Here is a 19065-nt window from a genome sequence, read left to right as displayed (position 1 = left end):
GCACACGGCACACCTGCGGAGGAAGTGTCGTGTGTGTGATCCCTCAGATAAGACAAGAGGCAGCCGCTCCAATCAGACAAGACAGCTTTGGACGTTTATTAATTCATATGAATAGATGACATTTGTGACCCAAGATTATCTTGACACGCACGCGCACGCGCGCACGCACACACACAAATCCCACCAGAGAGACACACAAAGAAGTTAAGATTCCAAGAGCCCTTAAAACAGTCCATTAAAATAACTTTCATCTCACAATGTCAAATCCATACAGAATCTTTTTAACCAATCCTGACAGAAAATGTAAACATTTCAAAGAACACAGTTTCCATCGCATGTAAACTGCAGAGAGCGCCGTCTACCAGATCCCAGATCCGTGTTTCTAGTGCTCGAATGTGGATTTTTGCACTCTCTAGTGACCAAGTGTTGGAACATCATTGTGTAAAATCCATCAGGGGTTTCACAGTTGTGCTAATACGCCGATGCAAACTGTCCTTATCAACCATTAAATGTTGCAAAAATAATCATTTCAGATAGTTTGCATATAGATACAAAAACTCAAAACACTGCGTTGTTTCTGTTCTCTGACTCGGATCCTGTATGAGAGGGTGACAGCTCCCGCATTACTTGAGCTTTCACATTACCGGCGGTGTGCGTCAAAAACCTGAACCTTTTTACATCAGTCCGAACAAAGTAGCTTATTTACTTTCATTGTATTTCTTATTAGTGTAAGAATTAGTCTGATAACACAAAGGAGCTCTAATATTAAGTGTTACCAAATACAGTACTTCTGTCTCAACTGCTTTATTGCACAAAACGTGAAGCTTGTAGGAGCCTCACTGACCAGCCCTGTCTACTGCATTTAACTCCTCTTAAATACTTTTTGGCCATTGTTCCCTTCTCCCCATTTCATCCCTTTTAGTTACTCTTCATATGTCCCCTCTATTCCCATAGGTACACCTAGTAATTCAGCACTGTACCCCGTTGTGTTGAGTTCTCATGCCATGTCAGGGGCTTTTGAACTGATGGTTTAGTCCAGATCCAAGTGCTCGTAAAAATTTGGTCACCTTTAAACCTTTTTCCAAATTCGTACCTCTTCTGCGAGGTGGTGGGTGCTGAAACTGAACCCACCACCTATAAGAGAACCCAAAGCTAAACCTAAAGGGATGTGAACCTGGCCAAAAAATATGAACCAGATCTATTTAATCGCAATCACAGTCCACGATCTAAACTGCAGTCTTTTTTTCTCAGTTTTGAAATGTCCTGCAGACTGTAGAGAGACTTGAAACAACCTATTGAATTTGTCCATTTGCATCATTAAAACACAATATTACATTAAAGAGCATTCTCTTTTTGGCACGAGCTCCTGATCAGCCAAGCTGCTAAGACACCTGAAGTCCAAATAGCAAAGCCATCCAGTCGGCTACATCACCCGATTGGCTTGTTCGCAAAGCTCAGATCTGCTAGTCAATGAGGTCATGTGGAGTTTGGAAAAAGAAGTAAGACAACAATAAATACCAGGATCTCTCTGATCGCCTACCCGTAGAAGAATCAGAAGCAGATTGTCTTTTCAAAGAAATCTGTCTCCATCAGCCTTCGGTGCACCTTATCTGTACTTCACATCGCGCGAGTGTAGAAATGTGACCTCTTTGCCGAGATTTTGACTGTTTCCACTCAGGACTTTAATAAACTCGGTATAAAAACAGGTGGTTGGATATGTAATTTGTCACAGTTTTGACCAAACACAAGATAGTCTGGCAGATGTGTGGTTACGATCAAACTCAGATACTGAACCAAACACATCAGCTGTGAAAAACCACCAAACTCCCTTCACTCATCTTCATCAGCTTCCTTCCATAAATCTTCCTCCTTTAATCCCTTAAAAATATCTGTATTTCCTCATTTCCCTTCCTCTTCCAACCTCTCCTTTATCCCCCCCGCCCTCCCCGCCCTCCCTCTCTCTGATGGGTACAGGACACCAAACACATGAAAAAGGGGTCAGGGTCTTTTTGTCCCTGCGACAGAATGATTTTGGCACATGATGATCGGTGGCACAACGCCCCCGGTGAGTGAGGGTGGGATCACTTGAGTCCCTCGTCTGTGCTCTTGAACATGAGGATGGCGTTGGAGATTTTGAGGGCGGGTCCAAGCTTGATGCTCATGATCTTCACAATGTCGGTCTGTGTCAGCAGCAGGAAGGCCTCCCCGTCAATCATCTGCAGATACGCAACAGAATCAACAGTTGCGATGTGACTGGACGTGGGACCTAGCCTCATATCTTCAACATCATTAACATACACTTGGTGGTCTCACCTCTTCTTTGAAGACACGAGCCTGTTCTTCACAGCCGATTAGATTCTGGACAAACCTGAAGACCTGCAACACAAACACATCAGGTTTCAAATGCACCAAAAGCAGAGCCAAAGAAAGAAAATGAACAATAAGTTGGTCGGTGGGAAGGTTTGCTCACGTCTTCGACATTCCATGCTGCCACCTGGCTGGCGTGAATGCCCTGAACACCAGGCAGCAGCTTACAGTGCTGCTCCCAACACAGAGACAGAGTCCGGTCCGACTGACTGCTCAGAGCTGACATGAACAGTGATGGATACACACCCTCCGAGGACATATCTGAGGACAAACACACACAGGAACATGATTTAAATGACCCGTTATTGATTTAGGATGACTAGAACAAATATTTCAGATTGAAACCTTAAACAGGCCTTTTTTTATATCAGACATTTTGACGAATCAGAGAAAAAGCACAGGTGGAAATAACTGATGGATGGATTCCATTTAGATGACGTGGGAGCAGAGCTGTCATTAACACTGTTAATTGCAGCAGCGCTTTCCCTGCTAAGACAAGACAAAATGTCTGCTGTGAGGTCTCACAACCAAGAGTTTTCTATCCTGCATTTTCCAATCCGACCATTTTCATGCCAAAAATATTCAAAGATGAGGTGTCGTTTCCAGACTGTGTTACATCTCAGGCTATTAGGAAACTCACTCTGGTAGTCTCTCTGCTGGTTCTTCCTGTATTTGGGAGGACGGCCAATCCTGAAAAAAGAGGAAATTTTATTGTGGGACAAAGGAAAACATGCATACACACACACACACACACACACATATACACTTTTACCTGCCACGGTAATGGGTCTTCTTGGTCCTCTGGCCAAAGAAGAGGTTCCTCTTGCCCTCTGAGTCTGACAGTTCAGCCTTCAGCCTGCCCTGGTTACGCTCAGCCAACGGGCAGCCGGATATGCAGTGATGAGCGGTGAAACGGCCGGTCACGTGACCTGAACCATCACACCCAGGAGTTGGACATTTCCTGTGTCAAAGACAGCGTTATGGCACCAAAGTGATGTCATTGGCATTAATGTGTATTTAAGTGGTTCTTGTAAGTAAAGCCTCCATGAAATGGTCTGATGATAGACTTGAGTTTGTACCTGTTGTGAAAGCTGTACTTGTTGGCTCTGGGGTGGCTGATGGGTTTACAGGGAACAGAGGAGGGGTAGGTGGGCTGGCCTGTAGCAGGAGGCTCCCTCACATCTACATACATTCAAACAAAGACGGATGAAGGCAACACTTTTAAGAGTAACTTTTCAGAGTAAGAATTCCGGCCTCCAGATTTGGCTGAAGTACAAACACAGAGATGTGCGGGTTACTACCGTGTGGCTGATGTGTTTTGGCGTCCCGCGGTGCAACTTTGAGCGGGTGATTGGTCGCCTCACACCAGCCTGCTGGGTGGATGTCGGGGTGATCAGAGTCCATCCACTCATCGTAGACATGACTCCAGCCATCATAATGGACCTGAAGGAGGAAGAGAGATGGAGATGGAGATGTGAAGCCCGTGAGCCTGACGCTGTGATATCCATGATTTCACCCGTTCAGTGCAGTTCCTCCACGTTTGTCTCCTGATTGATTATCAGTGGCTATATGAGTGTCAAGGTGACAGAATGGTGTAAAAAAAACGCCTTTTCATCATAACCACTGTTTTTATGTCTGCAGAGAGGTATATCCTGTCACGCAGGAACAAAACGTAGGAGCATGTTGGCTGTTGTTTTTGTTGTGTGTTCAGGTGCAACTTTTTTGGCTGAGACAAAGGAGACGTGAGGTGACGCAACAGTTGGCCTTCCTCGCTACTAGTTCTTGAATGTACTGCAGATGCACGCACACTCAAAATGAAGACAGCTCAACGTGTGCAATAGGTCCACGGTTCGTTGTAGAGATGGACATGACACTGTCAGTACACGTCAGCTGTTACTGCAGCAGACAGAGCTCACATTTACATTTACATTTTTTTCAAACAATATCACACACAAACACGATCATGACCCTAACAACCTTAGATGTTTAGTGTACACACATGCAAGCACACACAGTATTACCTTGATGCGATGAGTGTCGACCTCCTCCACTGTAGCCACTCTGATCAGACCAGGACTTCTCTTGTCCACGGCCTCCAGTTTCATCTGAGGCTGGAAGCTGTGGGCCGCACGCTGCAGACAGAGGACGTGCGATTTTACCTTTTTTTCATGCCTTTTACTAGAGATTTAATGTTAAAGAAGATCATCGCTCATTCATAAGCAAGAGATGCCCCCATCTCAAATTGAGCCAGTGCTATTGTTGTTTGTGGTCGGCGTTTTAAGGTTTTTACATCACCTCAGTCAGTACATGTGTAGTAGCATCTGTCAGACACTAAAGTCACATCTAAACTGTGATGAGTTCAAATCCAAGTTCTTAGTTAAAGCGAAGCAGTTGTTGGCATTAAAATTGTGAGATCTCGGGCTCCCTTCAACTCTGCTCTTACAGATACAGCAGGGTCAAAAAGTCTGAACAATTAGTCAAAATACTTCTTTTCGGCATTGTGTTGAATGTGATACTATTTTTTTTTCTTATTACAAATGGTAATCAGCCAAACAGTTTGATTGAATAGTCCATGAATTTAAAGATATATATATATATATCTATATATATATATATATATATATATATATATATATATATATATATATATATATATATATATATATATATATATATATATAACTATATATATATATATACTGTGATGCATAAACAGGTAGTAATGTCTGAACTGCTGCACTCCGAAAGATCCACGAGTTGTGATAACATTCACGATATACTGTAAGTCACTTATATGACTGTAACAAACCCTCATCACACTGTTGTTAATTACCCTACATTTACAGTCTCTTAACTCTGTTTACACTGCTGTTGCCCGTCAGCCCCGACCACAGAACCAAACTACAGTTACACTACGAGCCCAAATGTCATCATTTCCTGTCACACTCTGAGTTGAATCCAGAATAGTACAGCTGTTCTTTGTTCTCACCACTTTGAAGGCGTCAGCTGGAACTGCCTTGGCACCGGTCTCCTCCAGGTAGTGAGACCAGGAGAACCGGCCCTGGTCTGGGTAATCTGAAGCAGCCAAAAACAAATGCACATCGGCCAGTGAACACAAACAGAAAAAAATCGGCCATTGCATAACACCTTGCACGTTTTTCTACCAACAGTCTTCTTGTTATTTTATGTGTAATTAAAGCTAATCATGTTAAAGTACATGCCATAAAACCAATTAGCAATACTTACCATGTATATGTCAGGTATTTACATGTATTTATATAGTGTTTACTGTGTGAATTTGCCTGAATAACTGTAGTAATAGGAGTGAAAGGAACAAAGCGACAAGAGGAATAATTGAGCGGAGTTGTTTTCAAACTTAATGACCCGTGCTATGACGATGAACATGATTACATTAATGATTAACAGGCAGCACGATGGTCACCTTGGGGTGGTGTTAGCGGGAGGTTCCTCTCCTGGCACCAGCCAATAGGGTGAATGTACGGACTGCTGGAATCACACCTGCATAATTTGACAAACAACAACGTGCAGCACCGATGCATTATAATGTGCATTTCTCAGAGTTTACAGCATCATTGAAAGAGGCTAGAGATAAACGAACAATGCTGCAGTTTGACAGTTTCGTTGTAACAAAAAGCTGCATCATTCAATAACCTTGAAGCCTTCACTGCAGATTTCTCTGACGCTTATCTAAAGTGTTGTATTGACACTGAGTCAAATAAATACATCTTCCAAAGCAAACAGACGCTGTCACTGTTTCTGAGGCTCACCAGTAGTCGTATGTGTCATCCCAGTTGTCAAAATGAACCAGGAAACGGTCATCCACCACGTCAGTGACGGTCGCTACACAGATGAGGGAGGGGTTCATACGATCGACGGCCTCCAGCTTCATTCCTGTCTCAAAGCCGCACTTCACGTCGGTCTAAACAGAAAGCACACATTTTAGGAATTACATGGATTGCGCACGTAAGAAAGGAAAGACGCAAGGACTTGTGGACTGGCTGATACATTTAATGAAAGTTACACAGAAATCGAGCACTGTTCAAAAATCGACTATGTAGTTGAACCGAACATTTATTTTCATGAATTTCCACTAAAATATCAACTTTAAAACAAATGCCAGGCCTGACTTTGACAAAGCATCTTCTTATCTTAACTGCTTCCAAACCCTTCAATCATTCACCTCATCCAGTCTTGCTCTTATAATAATACTAAACTACTGTATATTATACAGTGGAAGTTACCCTCCCAGGGCTGGCAAAGAGTTCTTTGGATGCCACTTGTGCTTTAGTCATTCTCAGGTAGTTGGTCCAGGTAAACTCTTCCTCTTTACAGCCTGCGAGAGGGACAGAAAGACAGAAGGGATCATTAAATTCAATATTTTTAGGTGGACATACTCAACTTTCTTTCCAAGAATTATATAAGAGGATTGATATTTCTTAAATGAAGCTGCAGCCAGGAGAAGGTTAGCCTAGCTTAGCATAAAGACTGAAAACAGGGGGGAAAAGCTATGCTGGCTCTATAAGTCACTAATTTACACGTATCACTTATTATTATTACGTTTGTTTAATACGTACATTGACTTCCTGAACTCTCACTGTTATCATAAGGTTGCCAGGCATCCAGCAGACTCCAAAATGTTACTGCTACTGTATAATTCTGTTCATAACCCCTATAAAGTATCCTTTCTCATGCTTTTTTTTTTGCACAGAGTAAACAAAGTAGATATCTTTGGTCCATGATGATCTATTTAGACTCTAAACAGTGAGTGTTGTCACCTCTGACCTTTGGGAGTGTGCAGTTTGTGTCCTGTGCTCTCACACCAGCCTGGAGGGTGGATGTCGGGGGAGTTGGCATTCACCCAGAAGTCGTGGCAGTCGGAGTAGCCGTCAAAATGGAGCCGCAGTCGGTAACCACAGACCTGGATGATGACATGACACATTAGAGAAATAAAAGCAGGATGGATGAGGCAACACCAGGCTGAACTCCTCCTGCACTGAAAGCAGTTTAAGATCCATCGACCGTGTTAATGGACGTCTGGCTCACCTCGGCCACAGTGAGGACGAAGTACATGGACGGATGCTGCGGGTCGATGCCTTCCAGCTTCATCCCCTGTTTGAAGCCGTTCTTCACTGTTGGCACTCGCTGCGCCTGGACCCATGGGATAAATAGGGAGACACTTCAGTAAAGACCACAGAGAGTGAAATAGAATGAAGGGAAAATGAAGGCTCCTCGAGAGAAAATTGGACCAGGACAAGATAAGGCTGCAGCAAATGAGCTAGCGGAGATTACAGCACTTTTATCATTCTCATACTACTTAAAAGGGTTTTCCTCTATTTCTGCTAGAACAGACGGTCTCTTCAGGACAAAGGTTTTCTTAGATCGTTAGAAAAATAAATAACTTTAAAATGAAACCAGCACAGGAATAAGAATCACCATGATACTCTGTAACAGAATAAAACGACTAATGTCTGCCTACAGCTGCATAAATCAGAATCTCCTGGGTAAATTTAAATTTCTCATTTGCTTCTGTGACAACGCTGCACTAAGGTGACAGATTGGTTCCAGCTATTGGCAGAGCAGCAGAGGTAGTAAAACATCACGGGTATAACTCGGTGAACCTGTGTGTATGTTGCACTAGCTCAGGCTGATGCTACAGTCTGAATATCAAACTGGTACACACCTCTTGGAAAAGCTTGTTGGGTGCAGCAACAGCTTTGCATTCCTCCAGATACTGAGCCCACGTCCACGACTCGGTCTTACTGTCTCCAGCTTCAACAAAATAAAAAAGATGCATTTGGTTCATTCATTTCTGCAACATATTACCAGACCACACGCTCAAACTGGAGGAAACAGCAGGAGGAAAGGAATTCAATGAACAGAAGACAGTCAGGTAAGACGAGGGAGACAGATTCCCTAAGCAGTTAATATCGCTCTAAACGCACAACTTCTAAGTGAAAATGTTCATGGAAAGTCAGGGTTTCATGATTAAGTTTTATCTTTGGACAAATCATATGTTTCTGTGTTAGGTATGTATAAACATAAATATGTGATCCCATGCAGAGGTAGGTGTTATGTAGGAATATTGTCATTAGAGTGAGTTTGGTTAATATATATTCCTGTTTCAGCGGTATGTCTAATGATTTAAAACATCAGAAATATGGAGTGTAAGAAGAAGAACATTTTGACAAAAATGGCTATTACAGTCTCACAAATTCAAACTGAAGTGTTATATTACCGAGTATTAAATTACCTTTAATGCCTTATATTTCTAACATGATATTTAAGACTTTTTAGGGACCTGCAGACACCCTGGAAATATCAATTTCAGAAACATTTCTGATACTACTGCAACATTATATTAGCGCTCCCATTCCTCAAACTGTCCTGTCTACAAGGGAAAGAACTGAAGAAAAGAAGAAAATGACTTTGATATCAGGGATGGATGACATAAAAGTATTCAGAGAATAACAAGATCACTTGGCACTTTTATTGGCAGCAACATAATAAATACAACCCACAATGTCCTCTTAGTGTAAGAGAGACACAGATTCAACTTTTAAGCAAAGATAATTTGTGGTATTGAGTTGCATTACACTGATACTGAGACATGTTATTAATACTTGTCTGTACATTGTATGGTGTCACCCCCGTGTGTGAAGGGAGAGGAGAACGGTAAACCAATATGCGAAGAAGCACGAAAAAGGATGAAAAACAATATAAGAGGCAAACAATAGGACATATTTGAAAACCAACCTCCTCTGATGTGTCTGCTGTCTGCTTTAGAATCATCCATTTTCTCATCCTACAGCAACACAAACAGAAATGAACAGAAATTACACAAGAGCAAAGAGCCGAAAGAAAACAAAGTCACTGAACTATCTGGTAACTTAGTGCTATTTACAAAAACTATTTGAGCTTAAAATACGTTCAGCCATTTCCATGCGCATCTGCATAAACTCATCAGATATGAAAACATCTCGTTATCTCTGGATAAATAACAATGCCGTCCCACCGTGCCTTCGTTGTCAGAGTCTTCCTCAGAGGGACTCAGGTATTCCTTCCTCTTCCTCTTCCTCATGGGTTTCAGGTGATCAGGGTTTAGGGAGGAGATCCTCCCGCCTGCTGGCACCTTCTCCACCCCGACACTCCTCCTGAGGTGCAGAGAGGACAGATACAAGAGTTCATCAAGTCCAAAACACACTAGACTGTAGCGTCTGTTGGCTTGATATTCATAGGTGCGATCTCCAATGCAGAATTGATGTAGTTGTACTTTAAAGTGCCAGTGTGCCTTATTTGTCTCAACTTGTTCACATCGGTTAGTGAAAGCTTAATAGGAAACTAAACCGAATTGTAAAATCTCAGATGACGCATGGTACAAAATGTACAAAAGGGCAACTGACGTCCACCAGTTCACAGATGTGGAAAAATTTCACTGGTCTTTTTTTTATCACTCCAAGAGTCAGGAGTAGACATCTCGCCGCGCAGCAACCGTGCTGGCGGCTATGCGGACATTTGGCTGCAGAACACACTAGCATGTTTTAGAGCTGCTCAAAGATCAAGTTGTTCTGGGACACAGTCTGTTAAGTCTTGAAAGGTTCTCTTGGGTATGAAGTACCCTGCGGTTGTGCAATCGTACAGTACATCGTGCCTTGGTAATCTGGCAGAAGGAAATGTAGACTTACTAGAAAATGGTATAGTAAGTATTCCCCTACACAGAGATAGTTTTTGTTAATGCTGTGTAAGCAATGTTTGTAATTTAGATAACGGATACTGTTAGAATACAAGATGCTCAATGCCAACAAAAAATGTACAATTTACAGATTCTAAAGAAAAACAACACTCATAATGAAAATGTAAGCGGATAGACGTCAACATCTCTAAACCTTAGCAGAGTTTTTATTTTATTTGTTGGGTTTTGTTGTAAATGTTTTCTTATGTGATCAAGAAAATGCAATAAAAAGTAAGTGTAAAAAGAACATTTTGCACTGTTGCACAGGTTTGCACAGATGTTCTGGTAGAGAGAATCATTAGGTGTGAGTTGTCAGCATTGGTACGGAAATCTTACTGTACGGTTAAAAAACAAGCTTGCTCGTCTGGTACAGACTGCCACGAAGGTTACGGTCCCTTCAGTCAATGTATGAACAGTCTGTTCTCAGGCGAGCACAGAAGATATTGTCTGACCCGTCGCATATTCTACATGCAGGGTATGAGTTCCTGCCATCTAGCAGAAGATAAAGAGCACCCCAGTGTAAACTTAACCATTATTAACACTCATTTGCGTCTCCCTCAATTAAGATTTTAAATAATGCTGCTTGAGGCTGCAGGGACTGTGCCGCAGCTCAGCTGTTCTTATCATCACCGGTTGTGTAACATGTGCAGCATGTGCAGCATGTGTAATGTATAATTGGTGTGATTTGTGTTGATACGTGCCGCTCTGTTTATGTTTTTTGCTGTTATCTCTACTGTGTAGGCAATAATGTAAGCAAAACATATGAGTCAAAGACAAACTCGTATAGTTTCACAGTGTATTGTAAATTATGTTTCGTGTTAACATTTCACAATGTTGTGGAACAGACTTCTAGTTACAGTTGCTCGTATCTGACGGGCGTGTTGGGTTAATTCAGGGCAACCGCAGTAAAAACCCGGTGGAGGAGTGGCTCGTACACCACAACACAACACCGCAGTTTGTCTACACAGCTATCAACAACACCACAGGATGCAAGCACCATAAATTGCACCATAAAAGATACTTCTGCCTCCGTTTGAAATGTTAAGAGGACTCACTGGAATAGTACCAACACTTTGTATTCACGCTGTATTCGAAAAGGAGGAAAAGAGTGTGTGTATGAATGATTGTGCTAATGTATAACATCAGTGTGTGTAGAGATACATGTGCGAGTTAATATGAGAAGCAGCAGTTCGGGACGTACTTTTCAGTGATGGGCTCTCTGCGCAGCTCCTCTGTGTAAGTCCTCTGAGCTCTTGGATCGTGGTTATGTTGTCCCACCGCAACCTGGATTTCAGGTTTGACTGATACAAACCTTTCCGGCTCCACAGCCGCTCCTCTCGCAGAGATGGCAGGAGCCAGCACATCTGAGATATAAAAAAAACAGGAGGAGATATGAAAAAATGGACTCAAGACGAATCTAAAAGAGAAACCCTGCTTTTCTCCTCTGGCTTTGATTGATTTTTATTACCTTCATTGAATTCATGTTGGAGCCGTTACAGCACACTCGGTCTGTTATTAGTTTTGATTATTACTTTGACCCATTCTTTTGTCTGGATATGAATGTTCCAAACATCATGAGTGAAGACTGTCTTGATATTTTTGCAGCTGCACTCTCTTCTCCTTTCAAGACGAGCCCTGCTGCAGCTGACATAATTATTGCTCATTTCATTTCACACACACAAACGAGTGATCACGAGAAAGGGCACGCATGCTTGGAAAAAAAAAAAAGCAGCCATGCACAGAAAGTAAGAGTCCTTAACTAGCGACAGCTGAAGCACCTGCAAATTCACTCAGATTCTCTTTTATTCCTATCATACAAAAGCTTTATCTATCTATAATACAAGGAATCTCTGTCTGTCTGTCTGTGTGTGTGTGTGTGTGTGTGTGTGTGTGTGTGTGTGTTCCTCAAATATCTCTGCGGATCAGGATCAGACTGACCCGAGACTTTCAACATGGCTGCTGCGTGGTTCAGTGGTGTGCAATAGGCATTTGCTTGGACTGCAATGATAGCGTGAATAAATTATTTCATAAATGCTTTACAGATTCTGCAAGCATTGTCCACCGGAGCCACCACAGTCACGTGGGCACCAGAGCCAATCACTGCACACCGTGGCCACGTGCGCACCAGAGCCAATCACTGCAGAGCTCAAGCCCACGACATACCTTAAAAAAACAAGCGGATTTATACCTGCAGCAGCGCGAGCTGGTTCGGTTCCGTTCTGTTCATCTAAACTGACTGTTGTGGATTATAATGAGATTAAACAAGTCCAGACCAAGTCTGTTGGGGTCTGAGGAGATCCGGAGACGCGCGGTCAACAAAGTGGGATCGGAATCTGTGGATGTTTGTGTGTAGCTAGCTGCTAGCCACTAACCGACCCACACGGCCTAACGTTACCTACCGAGTTGACGGAGCGGGCGCACCGGCACGTCCAAAACCGGATTTAGGGTAAATAATGTCCAACACGCTTTTTCACGAACATTGCCGTTACGTTTGCTTTATGTCTGGTGCAGGAAGAAACAGTAAAAATGTGTTTTTGTCACAAAAGTGTCCAAGCAGCAAGTTTGGTTGTTGAGGAACAGGAAGATGTGGGGGGGACATCAGCGGATGATTGACAGCAGCAGTGATGTGTTGGAGACAGCGACAGAGATAGCGAGTTTTGAGAGTTGAGAGATTTGTGACATATAGCGTGTTTAGAGTGCATAGTTAGTGCGTTATGTAGTGTTTGGTGTAGTGTGTTAAGTGAGTAGTGGAGTCGTGTTGTGAGGCAAACCAAGGAGGAGACGGCTGAATGTGGAACAGGCAGGAATGAGCTGAGCCCTGAGCCTGAGGTATAGCCTGCATTTAAATGTAAATAGTTACACATAGCTTTGTAAATTTCAAAAACTTATGCACCAATTTAGCAAACAACAATTTATATTTGCATTATAACTAATGCAATTGGTCCATTAAACATATTTGTGGTTTTCACAGTAAAAAAAACTAACTTTTTCTACTCTGATTTTATGTTATTTTGTGATTTTAGGTCCATAGTGTTAATAAAGTACCTTAAAATGAAAAAATAACTGTACAGTCACACATGTGAGGTTGTGCTAAAAATAATTACACCAAGTAAGGCAAGGTAAATAGTTTTTAAGGTGACATATAATGGTATAATCAAAAACAGCCAATTATATCCCTGACGTCCCACCTTCAAACACAGCCTCATTTGGCCATCCATGAAAAAGCTACTTAACCTCCCACTTTTCTATAGAAATACATGCTTCCTACGGGCAATGCACTAGTTGATCAAATACGGTATGTGCTGTATTTTAAGAGATGCACATGTAATGCATTTAAGGCAATGACGTATGTGAGGTATTTCATTTTGTGTTGAGCGTTCGTATTGGCAGTCGCAGGTTCTATCTGTGTTTTCAGTGTTTGTCTGCGCAAGATGAAGATGTTTAAATAAACTGCAGTAATTAGGGTTGAGTCCCTGACGTGATTTCAGCCTTATGTAACCATGACTCTACCTGGCTTGTCTGCTGGAGCACTTTCTGCGTCAGCGGATCTCCCAGAAGTCCCTGCTGCTGGTTCAGTGGTGCTGCTGGTGGTCCCTGGGGTGATCAGTGTGCTCAGTGTTCCTACGTCACTCACACAGAACTACAACAGACACACAGACACACGCACACACACACACACACACACACACACACACACACACACACACACAGAAAAAGAAAATGTATAAATGTGCTTGGATGTTTTAACATGTCTATTCAACCATTTCTCTACTCAAAACAATTTATCAGCCGATTAGGAAATATGCAGCTGCCTGTTGTTTCCATAGCCCGCTCCAATTAAGATTCTTTCAGTTCAGAGAGATAAAAGTGATCGTTTGAACGATTCAAGAGTTTAGTGAGATGTTATTCTCATTAGCGCGCCCTCTTTTTAATGTGAGAGAACAGGCATCACGTTTTGTTTATCTAGTGGCTTGGCATTGTTACTGTGGACTCCTTTATACTATCCAATGGAGGAAGTTCCAGCATTTTCTGATCCAAATGTTACAGTTTAATTCCATTCACACACCAGGAATTTACAGCTGTTTCAGATTCAGTTTGTTCCTTGTTAATATGGCATAATACTTGCATGAAGGACTGAAAAAGGCACTGACCTGTTTTTAGAGTGTTGGTTTTCACATGTGAGTTAAACTCTGATCGCCCAGTAAACAAGCAAAACATCGATGGTGTGAGTGCACTGGGCTTGTATTATCTCTTAACAGCTGTTAACTCTGATATTTTAAATGTTAAAGTGGGGTCCTCAGCAACAATATATATATGGGAATAATATATTTTCACTATAATTCTACCCATAAAGAACTCAATAACCAGCACATGTATGATTATTTTGATCATGGGTTTCATGCATCTGGAATAACTCATCTTAAAGCAAAATTCACGTCAGGAACAGGGTAACGTGATATCATTTCTGTCAATTTAGGGGCACGTGGCCTGAAAACGCTTGTGAACCTCCGGTTGACACTGTTGCTGACATTTTTTGTTGAGATAGACGAGAAAAAAATGCCCTTGCCTTCCCTTAATCCAAGATGATTTTGGTATCATACTATTTCCCCAAGCTAGATGGTAAATCATTATGCTCAAGAACTGCAACCAGTTGTTAAAGATTTAAAGTAAGCATGATTAGATTGGCTTCTGGATCCAGTCAGTTTCCTACTGGATTATTTCCACAGTGTCCATTTCAAATTCTTTTTAAAGTCAAGGCGGGAGACTCTGCCAAGAAACAGTTACAGACAAACAAAAATATATATTGACACTAATCTGAAGGCTAAATTCTTGTACTGAACCAAATGCATCAATATAATTAGTCAATTTTCAGTTTATTTAATGTCAAACGTTGACAAATGGTCAACGCTGCAGTTTGATTTTCTCTGACGGCCAGAATAAAAACCTCAAGAATTATTTTTTTTACTTTATGTATGACCTCATGTATTGATTGTTTATTTCCGGGAATAGCTTTTTTACTAATCCTTCTACTAACTTGCTTCCCGACTTATATCAGCGTTAACCAGTTGAAGTTATACTTTTTTCAGTGGGTGTATGTGAAATCCTGAATGTTTGTCTGTTTCCTGACATTTGACTGCTGTCTAGCGTTGTGCCTCTCTGCAGTTCTGCAGTTGATCTTGTGAACAGATGTTTCCAGTGAAGTGACTCATTCTAACTGCTCTGGGGATAAGATCAATGAGACTTCACCAAGTTGATCTCTAAAGCTCTTTAAGGAGATAACGTGGCTTTAAGTCTGCCCTATAGGAGATGCTGTGAGGGGTCTGCAGCCTGAAGCTTCACTGCACCTTGAGGTTGCTGCTGGGCAGGATGGCCATCCCCTCCTTCCACTCGAGGACGTGGACGATGCTACAGGCCCCGCCCACCTGTGCTGTCAGTGTGGGTGTGGTCGTCTCATTGATCCTGCTTCCTTTACCTGGGTCCCCCACAGCAACAGCTGGAGTCACCTCTATCTTCTGATGGCCGGGAGCAGGAGCTGAGGATCAATATATGTAGGACAGAGGAGCAATTAACTTTCTGCCTGAGCACAATTTGTTACATCATGTTTTTCTTTTGTTATGTCAGTTGGTTTTCTACATGTTACTAGCCATGAATCTTAAAAGAAAAGCTAATTTACTGTATGGTAAAAAAAAAAATAAAAACAGCACTATGTCGGCATGTTAGCCTGTGTTAAGCCACAAGGAGTAACATGGTCTTTATGGCTGCATCGTCACCCTCCGACCTGGGCTCACCTGGCAGGAGGAAAGCTGTGGTGGTGTGGGGTTGTGGACGAGCCTTCTTGGCCACACCATCACTCCCACAGATGAGGACGGCCTCGCCGGTGGACGAGGACAATGGGTCCACAGGTGTGCGATCGGGTTCTTTGGGTTGAGCCTCCATATTCACTTTGGCACTCATGACGGTGTCCCTGTCCCTTACTCCGGAGCGCTGTGAGGCAAAGGGAATGAGGAACAGGACTCTCTGGTGAAAAAATACTAACAGTATCCTTCCGTTGCCCACCCCGAAGTTTAGTTTTCCCTCATGTCAACCAATTGGGACCATAGAAATAAAATTGACTTGACAAACTCTAGTTAGTTTACTACAAATCCTGCAGAGCTTTTCAAAATGTTTTTTTTTTTTTCCGTTTCCCACTCAACAAACAACAAACAGATAAGGGTTACAACAATATGAAACATAACGCTGTACAGCTCAGCATCAACAATGAAGCAAAGAGAAGATCAAAACAAAACAAAACAAAACAAAACAAGTCTTTCTCTACAGGCACATCTGTCAAACACTGCACATCATTTCAAGATCACGACAACAATCACCACATCTCATAAACTTCGTATGAAAGCTCTAGATAAGATGGCAGATACATTCACATTGACACATTCAAGAAAGGTTTTCTGATTTTGGGTCAAATTTGCTGTCTTGGGAGAGTATTAGACAAGTCAGGTGGTCTAGCAGAGTATGTCACAATATTATCCTATACCAAGCACAGACAGCAGGGCCTTAAAAAAAAAATCCATTGAAGTATTTTTCTTCTTATGTTGTGGGGCATAACTAAACATGTGGCACCCCTGCATTGGAAAAAAAAACACAGCAAAAGTCTCCTCCTCTATGCCCCTATGGTAAATAAAACATGACAAAGGGCTCTTAAGTGTGCTTTCTACATGCTGGTTCCCCATCGCATACAGCTGGAGCCCCTGCCCCTGAAACATCCCAAGACCACCACTGCTCCGTGCAGGATTCTTTGAGTTGTAATGACCTGGTTCAGTTACACCATTTTAATTTTAATTTCATGTATTGTTCTAGATATTGTTCAGGTTCCCTCTCTCAGGGTCTGTCCCAAGCTCTAAACCAACACTCTCTGAAGACACTGATTGATGTTTCTCCAACAGTAGATAATCGAGTAAAAATCAGTAAATAAAAAACATTTTTCTTAATATAATCTTTAAACCATGAGGTGATTTCTTGATTTATGGCATTTCTGCAATGTTTGACTAAGTGACATAGGGGCAGCATCCTTAAAAAGTTCCCTGAGGGAAGAAACAATCTTCATGTCCAAATGTTTCAAACCTGGTGGAAAATAAGGGTTACTGATGACTGGAGACTGAGGATGTGAATCTGGAGCTTCCATCCAAACATTGTTCTGGCCTCCAAGAATTTACTGTGTTTTTATTGTTATCTTTGACTGATTTCAAGACACTAAAAAGAGATTTGGAAGGATTTGAAGGATATTTACACAGCATGATATCATAACGTCAAAATTGTTATCTCTTCAAAATCTGTGGATATTTGTATTCATTCTTGTAACAAAAATGCCAATACATTATTTTGACTACAACACCATGCATAGGGAACATGATAAGATAATGTCTGACTAGTTTGGTCATGGGTATCAAACAAAAAAAAAATAAATAAATAGAGGACCCTGTGACAAACTCTTATCAATATGTTGACACATTCTTACTCCAGTTTCAGGGTCCCTAACATGAAAAAGTTTGAGATCCACTGGTTTACATTGTTGTGTGCCTTTATATCACATTTGCCAGTTGAGATGGACAAGAAAAACAATAGCCTGGTTTACATGTAATCCAAGATGTAATGAGCATTATTCTGTTTCCACATGCTCCACATGGTAAATCATGACACTCAAAAACAGAAACCAGTTGTCAAAGATTGAAAGTAAATATGATCAGATTGGCTTCTTCGTCCATTCATTTTCCTTTGGGGGGGGGACAAAGCCATTAAATACGCAGGATATTTATTTCGTTTTTCCTACACAAAAAATAAGGCCCTGAAGAAGGCTGAAGACGAAACTAAATTAAACAACAGCGAAAATACTTTTTGGTGGGACATGTTCACCTGAATACATCTGTAGACTCAATGTTTAAAATAAGCAACTTTTAACGGGGCCAGTTTACAGAATAATTGCAGGACAGAGACGCCTTCCTCCATCAACAACCCTGACCCCGTATGACTTTTTAACAGTCATCCATTAGCCTCCCTCCAATAGAAAGGCGCTATAGATTTACGCACCAGCTTCCAAATATACACACAGACGCGCGCACACACACACAAACACAGACACACACATTCACACAAAAAAAATATTTCAGTTAAAATGGCGGAGGATGTGAAATCCTTCAGGCAAAAAAATATGTAAAAGCAGTGTCTAAAAAAAAAAACCCAGTGAAAATCCCATTTAGTGAAAAATGAACCCTGTCACCCATTCCGGCAGCACCTCAAATGAATGAGCAAAATTTTCACCTCACAACATCGTCAAGCATGTTGAATATTTTAGTAACCTCGGCGCGACTTTTTATTTTTATTAACCAAAACTATTTAACTCGATTAGGATAATTAAATCGCGTCCCATTATCAAATTTAGACATTTTTTTTAAGACGAAAAGCATTGTGGTTGATACTATCCACGAAAAAACGCTTCGCCTCAACAAAAGAAAACACACAACACTTCACGACGAGCGTGCCCACGAGATGCCCGTGCCTGCGACAATTTGATTAATCACGGGGAAATTGTAAATGTGACATAAATTCGTGTTTGCGGATCAATTCGGAACTGAAATTTGGCTTACCAGCTCTGATCTCCTGCGGCTCCGGGGCTCCGACTGCGCATGCGCGAGTCCCCGGTACAGTCACCGTTCGTTCGTTACATGTTCACGCCAAAAGACTTCCAGAGCAGCCGCTCCACTTTCACTCATCACGGTCGATATGAGAAAATAATACAGTGAACTATCGATTAGTCTGGAGACCGTTCAGCGGCTGCTCGGTAGCGTTTTACTTCAGATTTAAAACAAACTGCCTCCTGCACACCATCGCTCCTGTTCATGTCCTCCCTTAATGAAAGAGCCTTTATTATATAATTAGCAGGATATAGGTCATGT

General features: G+C 41.8%; 1 protein-coding gene across 1 annotated transcript; it reads right to left on the bottom strand.

The window, feature by feature from the left end:
* Positions 1 to 75: 75 nt before the first annotated feature.
* Positions 76 to 19022, bottom strand: l3mbtl1 (L3MBTL histone methyl-lysine binding protein 1). The gene is made up of 22 exons (XM_030424512.1): positions 18757 to 19022; positions 15907 to 16102; positions 15463 to 15650; positions 13628 to 13757; positions 11319 to 11481; positions 9401 to 9539; positions 9142 to 9190; positions 8069 to 8157; positions 7432 to 7536; positions 7171 to 7306; positions 6630 to 6721; positions 6156 to 6307; positions 5810 to 5886; positions 5357 to 5442; positions 4389 to 4499; positions 3669 to 3810; positions 3447 to 3549; positions 3140 to 3328; positions 3008 to 3057; positions 2471 to 2628; positions 2314 to 2376; positions 76 to 2216 (listed from the first exon to the last, which is right to left on the bottom strand). Exons 2-22 carry the CDS (start codon positions 16070 to 16072, stop codon positions 2082 to 2084), a joined length of 2523 nt encoding a protein of 840 aa, XP_030280372.1. The 5' UTR covers positions 16073 to 16102; positions 18757 to 19022; the 3' UTR covers positions 76 to 2081.
* Between the last annotated feature and the right edge of the window lie 43 nt (positions 19023 to 19065).

This window comes from Sparus aurata, chromosome 7 (assembly GCF_900880675.1).
Source record: "Sparus aurata chromosome 7, fSpaAur1.1, whole genome shotgun sequence".
Classification (NCBI taxonomy): Eukaryota; Metazoa; Chordata; class Actinopteri; order Spariformes; family Sparidae; genus Sparus; species Sparus aurata.
The sequence above is the reverse complement of the archived record's forward strand: the minus strand, read 5'-3'. Positions and strand labels throughout refer to the sequence as shown.